Genomic DNA, 15335 nt, shown 5'->3' with positions numbered 1-15335 from the left:
ATACAATTTTAAAAATGTTAAGATTTACTAAGAAGGAAAAAAGGAAGAGACTGTCAGGATGTTTGTGTTTCAAGCTTTTGCAAGTCACAGGCATGAAAAGTGAACAATCATAAATTGTCACACAGGAAGCCAATCATAAATTGGCTTCCTGTATCACGGTCAAATCCAGACCCTTCCTCCAGAAATTATTCCTGTCATCTTTTCACCAAACATGGTCATTGCATTGTCGGGCGTAGGGCTACTTAAAATGTCGTCTGCAAGGCTCTACACTTATAGTTTGACGCTCTTTTACCAAACTAAAACTTCGTGGCAGATCTGATCAGTCTACTCTACCCAGCATGCATCTTGCGTTGAGTTTTGTCGTGGCCGTGGTGGCCTGGGTTTCCGTGACAGGTATTTGCAACGAGAACTAGAGAAGAAATAGACAAGACATTATTTTAAATTTGAAATCAGGAAAGGCTTGTGGTCAATCCAGTATCCCAATATCATTGCTTAAGGTACTGTATGCTGTTATTTCTAGGCCCCTGGAGATATTATACAATGCCTCCTTTGCCTTGAAAACAGTCCCTGATTCATTCAAAATAGCACGTGTCATACCAATTCATAAGTCAGGTTCACACCAAACATTATCAAATTATAGGCCGATATCACTTTTATCCATTTTTAACCAAATTCTAGAAAGACTTATGTATAATAGTCTTGTGACATATCTTACGAAGTTCAGCATATTACATGATAACCAGTTTGGGTTCCGTGCCAACCATTCAACTGAGCATGCTCTTATCCTGATAACTGACAAAATACAAAAGGCAATTGAAGACGGCCAGTTCTCCTGTGGAATCTTTCTCGACCTTAGCAAGGCTTTTGACACGGCTGATCATGACATTTTATTAGCTGAACTTTACTCATATGGCATTCGTGGAACTGCATATGACTGGTTTGTTTCTTACTTGTCGAACAGGAAACAATTTGTTTCCATAGGGAATTTCTCATCCTTGCTAGCTTTTGTCACTTGTGGTGTACCACAATGGTCTGTACTTGGTCCACTTCTTTTCCTTCTGTATATAAATGACTTTCATAATTGCTCCAAACTATTCGATTTTCATATGTTTGCAGATGACGCAAATCTATTTCTTACTGACCCAAAACTCGAACATTTAGAAAGCATTGTGAATTCTGAATTAACCAAAGTCCATATATGGCTTTGTTCAAATAAACTTTCACTGAACATTGACAAAACTAATTTTGTCATATTTCATCCAACTCAAAAGAAGTTACATAGATCAATATCCTTAAGGTTACAAAATAAGGTAATTAAACAAAAAGATCAAATATCATCAAATATCTTGGAGTTATAATAGATTCTCACCCTAATTGGAAGGAGCATGTTAACCAAACTTGTAAGAAAATCTCCAAGGGGGTAGGGATAATAGCAAAACTACGTCATTATGTTACCTCCACAATTCTTACTCAATTATACTACGCCCTCATTTACCCATTTTTGACCTATGGTGCTAACACTTACCAAACCACAACAATGCCTTTATTTAGACTACAAAAAAGAGCAATCCGTCTTATCACTTTTTCCTCGTTTACTGAGCATACCTCTCCACTATTTAAAAAATTACAAATCCTTAAATTCGAAGATATTATATCATATCTCAACTGTCAATTCATGTTCAAATTTTACTCAAAATTATTACCTACTCCATTTAATAATTTCTTCACACCCATCTGTATGAAACCAGGCTAGCCTCGAGCTCATCCTACTGTTTTCCATCAGTTTGTACAAACTATGGCAAGTTCAATATTTGCTTCCAAGGAGTTATCACATGGAATAAAATCGACTACTCAGCTAAGCAGCTACCCTTTAACCGATTCAAAAAAACTATAAAAAGAAATTTCATAACCTCTTACTAGATCTGAGACGTTTTTGCCATGTATATTTTCGTGTATGTATAATTTTTGCTCTGAATGTTCCGTTCTTATTTAAGTTTATTCATACATGCTTTTCCTTTTCTTTGTGTTTGCTTGTCTATTTTTTGCTGATTTTTATACTTGTGCCTCGTCTGACGACAGAATCTCGTAAGTTATTTAATTTTGGCTGTCTAGCTAGATTAGCTTTCTAGTTATTTCTAGACAGCCAGTACCCGATTTGTATTAATGTATTTAGTTTTGTATTGTTATTTCATTTTGTGGTACAAATAGAATATATTGTATTGTATTGTATTGTATTGTATTGTATTGTATTGTATTGTATTGTATTGTATTGTATTGTATTGTATTGTATTGTATTGTATTGTATTGTATTGTATTGTAACTTTTGAATGTGTGGACATTAAGTGGATCCTTTATCCCCAATTCGTTTTGTTAATTTGCTCCTGGTTTTAACTTCAAGTTAAAAAAAAATTGTACATAAAGAAGACTATTTTTAATGTTTTTTCTGTAGATGCTGTGGTTGAAGACAAAGTAACATTAAGAGTGTTCGACAAAAACCTCAAGATTTCGGACGAAGAAATTCAAAGACGCCTCAAGGAGGCCGATCTGGAGGGACACGGGTTCAAGAAAGAGGTCGTTACCAAGCTCATGAAAGTTCCCGGACAAAAGACGCCGAATTACCTGAAGCAATACTTCTACTACAAGACCGTGGCGTGTGACCGGGTGATGGAAGTAGAGAGGGAACTGAGCGGGTTGTTGAAAGGTGAGATTACATTAAAAGTCCATAATTACGTATTGTAGTCAATAAAGTCGCATTTCTAATCTGGCGCGTTTCAAATTATGATTAGTCTCGTATCACCGCTGATTTAGCGCTCTAGGGCGTAGAACTGAACAGAAATGTGTGTTTCTATGTAGGAGAGCAGTGGCCTAGCCCTAAACCTTATAGTTTCTTATAACATATCTAACATACTTAATGTGTTTCTGCAGGTGCCATGAGTAAGAAGGTGGTTACCAAGATGGGTCGGGCCGTGAGAGATAAGGGACTAGTCAAAGACGCGATGTGCCGTACTGGCGTAGAGATTCATCTCAACAAAGAGCAGAGCTGCGGTCAGAAAAAGCGACAAAAACGCAGCCCTTGCTGGGTGTGCTATGGTTGGTGCTCTCGTGTCGATGCTTTGGAAAAAGAATAAGAAGGAAAATGGCCTTACAGCACATGATATTGTAGCTAACTAACAAAAAGGCCAATAAAGATAATATTACTAAAAGCATTTGTCTTGAAGCAGCATTTTATATATAGCGCCATGCCTAATAATAAAGGCACGTTTGCATTAGCCATTTTATCGCAAATTAAATAATCGCAGGTGACAAATTTTCTTGAACCCGTGGCTCTCCAGATCGGCCTCTTTGAGGCGTCATTGATTTTTTTCTAGTGTATATAAAAATAGAATATACCCAATGAATTACATATTCTTAGTATGTTCGAAGAATTTATTATACAAGGCAACAGTCGCGCGCCCAAATGGGACGCTAGCACAGTGTGTTACCGGTGCAGTTCGGAAAGCTTTAGGGCGTTGTACAAACAAAGAAACTGTTGACAGACACAATCCAGTAAATATTCTGAGCCCCGCGCCCCCAATAGCGCAAGTGATAGCTCCCCTTTTTACATGATTGACACGGTTTCCATTGTTTTCTGTAGGGCTTTATTTCACGTACAAACCTCATTGATATGCAAGTAGCTAAGAGCCCGGGGAGGGTTTTGATATTCAGCAGGGAAGAGCGGGGCTGATGAATTTCATTATAAATGCAAGGGATTTATATAGATACATCCCGGGGAAGCTCGTATACATCCCTTGCATTTATAATGAGCAATTAAATCAATTCACTACCTGCACTCTTCCATGCTGAATATCAAAACCCAACCATTTGGAACTTAACTTTACAATTTTCCAAAATCTATTGGACCATAAAAATGACAAACTTCAACTATTAATTTCTTACATCTGCAGGTCTTTTTTGTCCGGAAGTAGAAAACCCGCAAGATTGCGTTACTTTATAATACTGTATTACGTTACATATTTAGTTTTGTTATGTGATCATGTTGTAATTCGAGATAGGTAAAAAAGGGGGTTGTGCCCCTAGAGTTGAGATGCGAGTGTACTATTACTACGGAGAGTTTGTGATCAAGAAATAAAGTAAAGAGAATATAAGTGAGTTTATTTGGTTGTCCCCGACATTTTAGGGGCTTATTGCCACTTTCGCTCTGGCTCTTTATGACTTCATCAACCTTACAAACATCCTCTATAATTACTTCATCAACACTACAATAGAACACCTTTGATACTATCGAAACTTACGAAACTATCCGATCCTGCCACAGCTCTGGTTCTAAAATGCCTCACTTCTGCCTACTCTTGATAGGTACGAACAGCCCACATCGTGTTCGTTTTCATGTTCTCCAGAATCCTGTCGTCCTTTCTCTTCTCAACTTATTCTTCACTTAGAATCGTAATATTACGGCTTGTTGTTCCAAGGATCGTTCCGACAAGATCAAAATCCGGGAGAAACTATTCGGCTTGCGAAAACGTGTTCTGTGCACTTCGGACATGTCTTCGTCGCTTTCCATCTGAGAAAAATACGAGCGTTATACCATGGCGGCCATAGAGAGACGAGAATAAGAGCATAAAACATAATCTTTCTGCTTTTTGGTAGGGTTTTAGGCGTATCAAAACTTGAAAGACTTGTAGAAAAGCCTTTGGGCGCAAAGATGTGGTAAAATTTATATTTCGAATGGCTATGTTCGGTGTGAAAGTCCGATTCGCTATAGTCAATAGATGACAGCGAGGATGATGGTCATCACGATTGAATTACAGCTTGGAAGCGTAATTATACTGGAATTCGAAGGCACACTTAACGGTGGACAAGCAGGCATGGATTCTTGACCCTGGAGTTGACTACTCAGTACTGCAAATGGTTTTCGTTGCGTCCTCCGAAGCTCATAATGCATGCATAAATACATGTCTTACGGTGTGTTGTGTTTAGTCTCAATAAGTTATATAAGTTATGCAGCCCGTCCGATATTGTCGGTCGATCACGAACATTCAGTATTCAAATTGCCTTGTGCAGGCGCTGTTAAAAGCTGAATGGGGGTCTGGAATTTTTCAAAAGTGGTTTAATTTATGAAAACTATTACAATAGCTTTGTGCTTAAAAAGAATTGGACCATTGGACCACAGAACCACACTTGGATCAGCCACTGCAGAAAATGACTTGACACATACAGTATTTCATATTTGTTTTAATGACTTAATAGAGGTATAAGCTTAAATCATCTCATCTCTTACACACAAAAAGCATGTGGTACACAGAGTATCAAATAAAACAAATAGAAGACACAGTTTGAATTTTTTCTTTGCTTGGCTTGTACCAACCAGCCCATCTTTTGTATAACTCTTAAATTTAAATATTTGACAATGTCCCTAGAGCATGAATGGGCTATGACTTAATAGCCGAAAGGCTGAATGGGCTTAGGATTTATATGCCTTGAAAGTTAGAGGGATAATTGCCCAGGGGTGGGCTGGAAGGGGGGGCAGTATTCAGTTATAAACATTATGGAATGGTCCAACAGAGCTCAAAATGTCATACACCCAAAAAGGATGGAAACTTGCCACCCCCAAAATACACAAGCCTGTTGGTAAAATGTTCAATCCCAAAGAAATGCAGTGGACACATGTTATGTTGTAAATGTTTTTACAGCATATGTATAATGCAATATGTCTAGAAAACAAATCATTTTCATGAGCTTATCATTCTTCTCCTAAACAATTTTATTCCAACAGAATTCTAATGATTTGAATTCTTTCTGGTAGAAAATTTTCAGTCAGAGTAAATGGGAGAAAAGTGGAAAAAATTTGTCCAATCATACAATTTTAACAATCAAGCACCATACATAAAAGTGATGTGAAATAATCATAGATCCCCTCTCATTTCAAAAGCCCATTGCACCTTTTGAATGCACAATATGCTGTGTCTTATATTATGTTTTAGTGCGAATTAAAAAACCCAGAAGTATAATACTGTGTTAGCTCTGGGGATTTAATACATAGAAACTTTTTAACCAACCTTCATCCATGCTCTTGGTTTATACTCGGATCATACTAAAAGTAGAGAAAACCTTCCCTCGCTAGAAAACATGTTATTACTAGAAAACCTATTTTCAACAAGGGGTCCATGGACCAGGGGCAGGGCCGTAGCAGAGGCTGGGGTACAAATCTCTATTAACGTTGAAAGCCATATAATCTCATACTATCTTTCCACCAAGCAGCGTTCTTTAAGCATTGCCTTTGTAAATACGAAGGGGGTCCCCCCTATTTTCTTGGCAGTGCTACAGAACTAGGGGGTCAGTTTGTAACCATACTTTCAAAAAGTGTAATAGTCAATAACACATAGCTTGAACAAATAAAACAAATGTTCAAAAAAAAGAATTGTATAAGTTTTTTTTATCACTAACAGTGGAATACAAAGGAGAAAATCCAATGATCTCTCTGTCCATCCTTATATATTTACTTATCTTCATCTTCTTTGCCATGGTCAACATCTGAAATAAATTGTAACAATTATATTTAGAAAAGAGGAAGGGGTTTCTTTTCAATTTGATTTATAGAGTACAGTAGCTTATTATTTATGATAGCCTTATTGCAGAGGAGCCAACTGAAACTACAGCCTCACACAATAATTTTATTTTATTTTTATTCTATTTAGCTATTTAATAATAATTTTGGCAGCGCTGTATAAGATTTCTGGTTTTAAAATCAGCCAGAAAAAGCAAAAAAGAAAAAAAAATGATAGCAATAAATACGGCTAGGCTTGCTATCAAACGAAGCAGGGGGTCACGTTTCTCAAAACTCCCGGTAATTACCGGGCCCGTCAGGGTACCGGGAAAGTTTTCGGGATACTTTTCCGCGCGAGGAAGAGCGTTTCTCAAAGCTTGCGGTAGCGTCCCGGTTGTTTACGGGTTTCCGATAAGCAAATTATAATTTTCAGAGTTAATGAATCGATTGGCTAAATAATTATTGAATATCAATAAAAATCGTAGATTTGTCGATGTCTGTAGACAACTTGTACCCAAACACTGCTTTGGCATCGGCACTTTTCGAAAAAAAGACAAAGAACAAGTAGATAAAGTCTCATTTTGTAGCAAACTTCCAATATCTTCGCAAAATTGTTTACATTTTTTTGGGCGCACGGTACGGTGACAGCTAAATGTCAAATCATTTGACAAAAAGTAAACCTGATTGGCTGGTAGGGAATCCCATAAATTGATGTTAGCCGTGATTGGCCCACTTCTTTCCGGGCAGTGATATGGTTTTCTCAAGTGATGAAAATTCACTACAACTCGACACAACTTGAAAATGGCGAGATTTAATCGGAAAAAAAGCACCAAATTGAATAGTTCAACTCTTGGCCAATTCTAGATGAATAGTTGATCTATAAATTCGGCTGAAAATATTAAGAAAAAACATCGTTTTGGGTATCAATTATCGCATTAAAAGTTATTCCCGATAAGTTAATGGGAGCTCTTGAGCTCCCGTAAGTTACCGGGCGAGTTACTGGGATTTTTTTCCGGGCCCGACAATAACGGGCGTTTTGAGAAACACCCGTAAAGTTTATCGGGGGCTTACTGGGTGATTTTCCGGGTTTCCGGGTTTATCGGGACTTTTGAGAAACGACCCCCAGTGCACTTGATAGTGTAGGGAGGGCCCTTGTTTCCTATACTTATGTCGGTGATGTGCAGAGCTCAACAAGATATTGTTTAAAGAAACCAAACGTCCCCGCAACTGGCGTCGCGTCTCATATAGAGAACTTACCGATTTCAAAAGCTACATAACCCCTTATTCTCAGAATATTTTTTTCTAAGCCCAGAAAAATTATCGTAGAGAGATCTTGGCAAATTTCTACATGTGTTTGGGTTCGAAATCGGTCAAACATGGCGCTGCAGAGCTCTAATTCCCTTCGAATAAATACTCACCATCTTCCATATTTTTATTCCATCGCTTCGAAGCCTTGCACGAGATATATTGGAAAGATGACCTAACACACTGGCTGCTCTAAAATTGCAAAATTCGACGGGAAAAAGCTTTTAAAGCGAAAAATATACCCTCCCGGCGGTAAAAGGCGAGGGGCTTGAATGATGACGTCATAATCCATTTAGGCCGCTATATTTGTGTTTCCAAAAAAGGAAATATTCTGAGCTGTTGACCTGCCGCGGCTTACAGATGTGGTGCAAGAGACAGACCATCCAAAGAGACGTCGGTCAAGTAAGTAAAAAACCGAGCTATCCCATAGAGTGCAAATCACTTGTCCCAAACAGCAAACCAAAATTTCTCAGAACTCTTGAGCTAGGATTTAGCGAGGCGGCGCAAGAGTTTATGAAATGCACAAATGCGTCATAAACGTCTGTCCTATTTTCGTGTTTTGTGTGTGTTTGTGTGTGATTTTTGTTGTTGTTATTTGTTTTCGTTTTGAATATATCAGACCCTCATTTCCTTTGCAGTGGTTCAAGGGAGTTTACTTCGCTTGAAATGTTGAGCTGGGATTTTTGTTAAGTTGCAAAAGAAGTGGAAATTGGGAGGAGTTCCAGCATTTCATTACGGTGGGAGAAATAGCTAAGATAAAATAAAATCCAGCTTGGACCGTGCATTTCAAACAAGTAACATGTATGAAAAGGTGTGTGGGGGGTATTATGCATACAGCACTTTCTACTGTCTTTTTACAGAACTTTTCACTGTCTTTTTACAGCATATAGACTGAGGTGAATGTTGTTATTATGGATCTCTTTTTTATTATCAAAAGAAATTCTAGTCTAGAACCTCTATTCTTCAGGAGGTCATACCCCTAAACTGCCCAAAGATATGAAAATATAGTAATAAAGCTGGCTCCGCTTTTAGGCAGTGCCTAAATCTATATATTATTTTAGCCACTTTTGGCCCAAGCGGATTTAGTTCGCAATACTGAAAATCTCATTTGCATAGAGTTTCATAGCCTACAAAAACACGCTTTATACAAGTCGGATAAACTGCCCAAACCTTTTGAGCAGATGCTCTCCAGCATTTAAAAAATGTATACTACTTTAGCTTGCTTTTTAGAAAAATGTCGAAAATATATTTAGGAATGACATATTTATATTTCCTTTTTTATCTTTTTCACTTCAAAATTTGGGCTCATATGGTACTAAGTTGATTATAAAAAAATCATATAGATACCGCATTAACCGGCTAGATGATGTTAAACAGTTAGTTTAAACAGTGCAAATTTGTGTTTACAGGTAGCCAAGCGGTTGACGAATATTCAATTATTGTTGTTGGAAGTCACACTTAATGATGTTTCGTGCGATGTTGTAGCCTGCTCCCTCCCCTCCCCTTGAGCCGCTACGCAGGCTAGCGATGTTGATGAACGTACAATACACGTTATCGATACAACGTTTAACACAAATAAATGTCCCTTTCCCGGTATTGAACAGCAAAAGGTGTATTTTTTTTTCTGGAGATTGTCTCGCTCCAATTACGGAAAATTGTAAAGGAAAGCAAGGATAAGCATATTGTCCATTCATTTGGGCACCGGAAGTCTCTAGTTCCTTGTCCAAGGGAAGCAAGATTATGCATGTAGACCATATTTGACCACCGGAAGTCTTAAAGTCCGGTCGGAGGAGGGCAAGGTTGAGCCTATTGACCACGGTGTTTGCTTATGCAGGCTAGAGCCTGTAAACCTTATCATCTGGACAGCCACCTGACAGTAACTTATGCAGGCTAGAGCCTGAAAACCTTATCATCTGGACAGCCACCTGACAGTAACTTATGCAGGCTAGAGCCTGAAAACCTTATCATCTGGACAGCCACCTGACAGTAACTTCCACTTGATCAGAGTTTTTAGACACAATTATGTCTGGTATGTAAAAAGAAAAATTGGGGAACTATGACTTAGAGAAATTAAACTAAATCATCTCCTTCATACTGAGCCGTTACCCTAAAGTTGAATTGCACTTACTGTTCGATAACTTACGATTAAAACTATTGTTGTAGTCAACATTTCATATGGATATTATTTTTATGTGGCACAACGACAACGCATCATTTCATCTTATAAGATACGTCCAGCCTGAGATTTCACCATTTTAAAAACATGATAAGAACATGCCGAGGCTGATAAAACAGCAGCAAAATGTTGCTTTGTTAGTCTGATGCTTTCTAAAATGCAGAACCGAATTGTGTTCATAATAAATAGGGGTTATTTGCCGGGTGGGAGGTCTGTATCGTGTAATACCGTGACCGAGGTCTTAAAAATACTGACCGAGGCTGAAGGCAGAATAAATTTTTTTTTCTAGCGCCAGCGAAAACATACTTTGGGCGAGCAGCGCGTGCAAAATATCAATTCTCGGACAAGGGCAGACATAGGAATCTCCGGACTGCTCTATTAGCCAAGCAGAATGCAGGATTCGTTACCGTGACCGCTAAAAAAATAACAACTTTATTGCTATAGATCATTTCTATAATTCTATGTTTTTGTATACAATAAAATTTAACATCGTTAAAAACATTAACAAATTGTTCGACAGAACAGCCCAGCCTCAACTGAAAATTAGACGTTCTTATAAAAAAAAAAAAAAAAAAAAAAAAACGCAGTGGCTATTGACCGACGGTCGGAAAAGGTCCTGGACTAAATGCCAGATAGTTTTCAATTTATTCAAATAACCCATGAGAAAGGGCAAGAGAATCTGAATTGACATTTGTTGTCGGTATTGAATGTTTTCTATTGCCTATGTACATTTTATCAATATGTAATTTTAGTGGCAATTACAAATTTACTACAGTATGCTGCTAAATGTCGACAATTTGCTAAATTATCACGGTAAATTCTCAACCTTTGTGCGTTCAAAGTATTCTATATTTGTTTGGAAAGGGCAAGCGAATTTTAATTGAGCTTTGTTGTCAGAATTGATTGTTTTCTATTGCCTATGTACATTTTAGCAATATGTAATTTTAGTGGAAATTACAAATTTACTCCAGTATGCTGCTAAATGTCGACAATTTGCTAAATTATCACGGTAAATTCTCAACCTTTGTGCGTTCAAAGTATTCTATATTTGTTTGGAAAGGGCAAGCGAATTTTAATTGAGCTTTGTTGTCAGAATTGATTGTTTTCTATTGCCTATGTACATTTTAGCAATATGTAATTTTAGTGGAAATTACAAATTTACTCCAGTATGCTGCTAAATGTCGACAATTTGCTAAATTATCACGGTAAATTCTCAACCTTTGTGCGTTCAAAGTATTCTATATTTATTTGGAAAGGGCAAGCGAATTTTTATTGAGCTCTGTTGTCAGAATTGAATGTTTTCTGGGTTATTTGAATAAGATGGAACTGTATTCAAGACTGTATAGATTCCCCACAATATATTGCCTTATTTATTTTCATTTTCATTGTCTAATTCACGGTTTTTAAAAGATTCTTAAAAGATCATTTGAAGTTGCCATCATCTTCTTCTTTTTGGTGGCTTTAATTTAATCTTTTTTATCATCTACATCTCGGCAGTATTTGTACGCCTCATTAGCGAATATTCCTTCAAGCGCATTGTCCTTGGACAGGGTGGTGTAGAGTATTTTCGTGATTCGTGATTGGTCCTCAATTTAATTCGTGAAAAGCCTAAAAATAAATTCGTGAATCCTGATCGAGTACTCCATTGATGTCATTGTGTGTTAGATAGGAGTGGATCAAGCGCAGCGTTGATCTATATTATATTAAATCATATATTCAGGAGCAAAGTAAAAGTTAAAACTGTGATTCGTGAAAGCTTCTCTTTTAAATTCGTGAATCGTGAAAACCTGAAAAATAACTTCGTAATTCGTGATTGGCTCCCCCTCTTCACCGCCCTGCTTGGATGATTAACTGTTTGTTAGTCGTGCCCAGGCCTTTGGCCGGCACGAGTCTTAAAATGCTGTCCGTTTTTCTCGGGTCGAGCTAGCAGGCAAATGCAGTCAAAACGCGTTCTTCGTGCAGCCGGGAGGAACTGGTCACAACTGAAACTTGAGCTACCTGTTTTTAGCCCAGCGGTATCGCGCGCCAAGATAAAGATAAGTCGACTGCGCAGGAGAAAAATATATGACATGTCTGTTCACATTTAACAGGTACTTTACAAATGGCACCTATAATTTTTCTCTGTCCTTTTTGCATTACCACTATTTTCTCAAAAACAATTCTTTGTGCTATTAGAATTTGCTCTAGTTTCTCTAAAACAGAAAGCTCATCAGGGATTTGATAATCCCCCATTTTATTGCATACAGCTTGACATGATCCTTCATTCTCGATTACCTGACATGTTTAACAGATGTACTCCTTACGACATGAATGACCCTTCAGGAGGGTCAGTGTTTTGTAAGAACCACCCAGACAAATTGTGAGTTCAAAGAGTATTAGCCCAAAAACCACAGTAGAGAAGGTTAACATAAAACTGTTTAGCCAATATTTGAAATTTCTACTAAATAACTTTTATTACCCTTGAACTAAAAGAAAATAGTACAATTCAATTCAGGGAACTTGGAAAGTGCTGGCAAGTATGGAATACACTTACTTAACAAATACAATACACTCATTGTGTTATTTCCTGATATGCTAACATACAATCTACAGCACATGGCGTATTGCTTTAAATGTTGAAGAGAATAAAAAAGCACCCATTTTGCTGTAAGAAATTCCAGTAATCGAATTGACACCTCCATAAACACCCAACAGAGGTTTATTTTTAGGATTAAACAACAACAAATATATAATATACACACATACATATGTGTATATAGATCAGTTACAGCTGCATGAGCAACACCAAGCAGATAATTGACAGCCACAACAAACGCATAATCGCCTCATCAATGACAACCAAAGACGTCCCTCCCTCCCTCGCCACCGCGGTAATACTAGATACTAAAATTTCTTAGATACTAAACAGAAATTAAACAGATACTAAACAGAAACTAATAGCAAGGGGGCGGGGGTAATTGTTGATAATAAAAAAAATATGAAAATGGTTCTGTTGTCCTATATCTTCTGTAGGGCTTTTATGTCTATACCTCATTCCTAATGAACACACCCATACAGAGACAGATCCAGCAGCCCAAATGGGGGGTTTTAACCCCCTAAACCCTCCCCCTAGATCCGCTACTCTTAACTCCTGTTATCTTTTCTTCATTTAATTTTGTATCAAGTGAAACTTTGACACTAGTAGTGTTTTAGTTGCTGTACTTAGCTTATTACAAAACGCACTCGCATGGGATTTGCATCGAGTCGAGATTACTTCCCGGGTCTGTGTTCATCGTTTAGCGAACTATAAGTGCGTGTTTTTCGATATTGAATGTGGCATATTATTTTCGGGGTGTCAAACAGCTTCAAAGAAACGGTCAGGCAGTACATCCGTGCTCCCCTTTTTGCCGCCATTTGTTTTCAAGTGATCGCTTGGCATACAAATACCAAGGGGGAGGGGGTGGGTACTCTGCTGTGATTGGATAATTTATTTATTAACAAAATGCCTCTAATTTTAGTTATGACCCTGTCAGATAGTTTATTACAAATGTGACCTACCTTATTACAAATGTGGCCGTTATAACAAATGTGGCAGGTTATTACATATGTGGCCTCAACACGAGATGAGATGAAATTACCCGGCAAATTACGCAAAGCAACACAAACCTCGTAAAAATATTCGCTAAATTGGCTCCTTTGACATAAACTTGGCTTTTCAACCGTGCATTTAGGCATGCAGTCTCCCGGGTCCTCAAATCACAAACACAGGTATCACGTATCTGAATAAAGGCAATTACAGAGTAGAGTTGCCTGCGGAGGAGGAGGCTAACCCCTAGCCTAATCATGCCCTCTTGTTGCGTGGATAACGAACCAATTATATCGATTTCTCCTTCTTGACGAACTGTTATAACATACTTACGACAAAGGCACCCACACTTTTCTCAAACGGTATATAAACATCTGCGATTGTACATAAAAATCACCAAAGACACTTCACTTCAGCCAAGGGCCTTAGCAAGAGCAAGATAATGATCATTTATCAAGCCTAGCCATGAACAAGAATATTTGCGCAGTCCTTGTTCTTCTTGTCCTTACGGTCGCCATCGTTGAACATGCAGAGGCTTTGACCAGCGGCGGCTTACAGATGTGGGGCAAGAGACAGAACATCCAAAGAGACGTCAGTCAAGTAAGTAGCAAACCAAGCTATCCCATAGGAAGCAAATTACTTGTCAAAAACAGCAAATAAAAATTTGGTAGAAATCTTGTGCAAGGATTTAGCGAGCGCGGCGCAAGAATCTATGAAATGCACAAAGGCGTCATAAACGTCCGTTTGTCCGTTTTTCGTTTTTATTATTTTTTTTTGCTGTTGTTTTGCTTTTGTTTTAAATGTATCACACATTCACCATTTCTTTCTCAGTGGTTCAAGGAGATTTAGTTCGCTAAAAATGCTGAAGCTAGATTTTGCATAGAGAAAGAATTGATGAAATGCATGTTCGTTTTTTTTTCGTGTGCAATTTTAATTGTTGTTCTGTTTTTGTTTTGATTATATTATCATTTTCACAGTGGTCCAAGCGGATATAGTTCCCAATACTGAAAATGAATTTGCTTAGATTTTTCATCGCCTACAAAACCGCAAAACCGTTAAACGCCAGTCGGATCGACGGCCTAAACCTTTTGAGAAGGACTATTATCCATCATTTTACACTATATATAAATATCATATTTTATAATAATATATATTCATAGTATATATACTGTATATTTAAAAATTAGACTACGAGTTCGAGTTTTCTATGAGTCAATAGATAGGCGCGTAGAAAAACATTTTATATATAAGTTGTAAAAAGTTTATGTATGGCCTGGTATTGTTTTCCTTTCTCTTTCTTCATCTTTATCATGTTAAATTTGGGCTCATATGTTACTAGGTTGATTGTGAAAAAAATCAAATAGATACCTCATTAACCGGCTAGATAGTGTTAAAAAGTTAGTTTAAACAGTGAAAATTTGTGTTTACAGGTAGCCCAGCTGTTGACGAACCTTTGCGAAGCAGCACGTGAAGCCTGTGATACCGAAGCAGTAAACGACGTCGAAATGAAATCGAAAGGCAATCAATAAACAGGCGTATAGGAGTCGGCAGCTCATCGCAGTCGGAGGTGTTGCGAGCATATGACAAAATATGATAAATTATTAAAATTAATTCATTAATTGAAATGCCTTGAGTGCTTTTTTTGTTCAGTTTCATTGGCGTCATAAATAAAGAAATAAGAGTAAAAACAAACCCAGCTTTGATGAACTGTCGTAAATTCACATTTTAGCGCCGAGCTTCGAATC

At 37.6% G+C, this 15335-nt stretch overlaps 1 protein-coding gene and 2 long non-coding RNA genes across 3 annotated transcripts; 2 read left to right on the top strand and 1 right to left on the bottom strand.

The window, feature by feature from the left end:
* Nucleotides 1-237: 237 nt before the first annotated feature.
* Nucleotides 238-3203, top strand: LOC116618293. The gene is made up of 3 exons (XM_032381817.2): nt 238-393; nt 2450-2701; nt 2926-3203. Exons 1-3 carry the CDS (start codon nt 339-341, stop codon nt 3126-3128), a joined length of 510 nt encoding a protein of 169 aa, XP_032237708.1. The 5' UTR covers nt 238-338; the 3' UTR covers nt 3129-3203.
* A 418-nt stretch (nt 3204-3621) lies between these two features.
* On the bottom strand, nt 3622-8182 carry LOC125572318. The gene is made up of 2 exons (XR_007313759.1): nt 7963-8182; nt 3622-6531 (listed from the first exon to the last, which is right to left on the bottom strand). It is a non-coding gene; the product is annotated as an uncharacterized LOC125572318 (long non-coding RNA).
* Nucleotides 8183-13815: 5633 nt separating this feature from the next.
* LOC116618289 lies at nt 13816-15249 on the top strand. The gene is made up of 2 exons (XR_004296128.2): nt 13816-14190; nt 15021-15249. It is a non-coding gene; the product is annotated as an uncharacterized LOC116618289 (long non-coding RNA).
* The last annotated feature ends 86 nt before the right edge of the window (nt 15250-15335 follow it).

Source organism: Nematostella vectensis, chromosome 9 (assembly GCF_932526225.1).
Source record: "Nematostella vectensis chromosome 9, jaNemVect1.1, whole genome shotgun sequence".
NCBI classification, from domain to species: Eukaryota; Metazoa; Cnidaria; class Anthozoa; order Actiniaria; family Edwardsiidae; genus Nematostella; species Nematostella vectensis.
This window is presented reverse-complemented; position numbering and strand designations above follow the sequence as displayed.

Bases quoted from the DNA above. Each gene is read 5' to 3' on its own strand.
- LOC116618293 (XM_032381817.2), top strand. From the start codon at position 339: ATGCATCTTGCGTTGAGTTTTGTCGTGGCCGTGGTGGCCTGGGTTTCC. The intron at 394-2,449 runs GTATTTGCAACG...TTTTTTCTGTAG, and splicing joins GGCCTGGGTTTCCGTGACAG to ATGCTGTGGTTGAAGACAAA. The intron at 2,702-2,925 runs GTGAGATTACAT...GTGTTTCTGCAG, and splicing joins ACTGAGCGGGTTGTTGAAAG to GTGCCATGAGTAAGAAGGTG.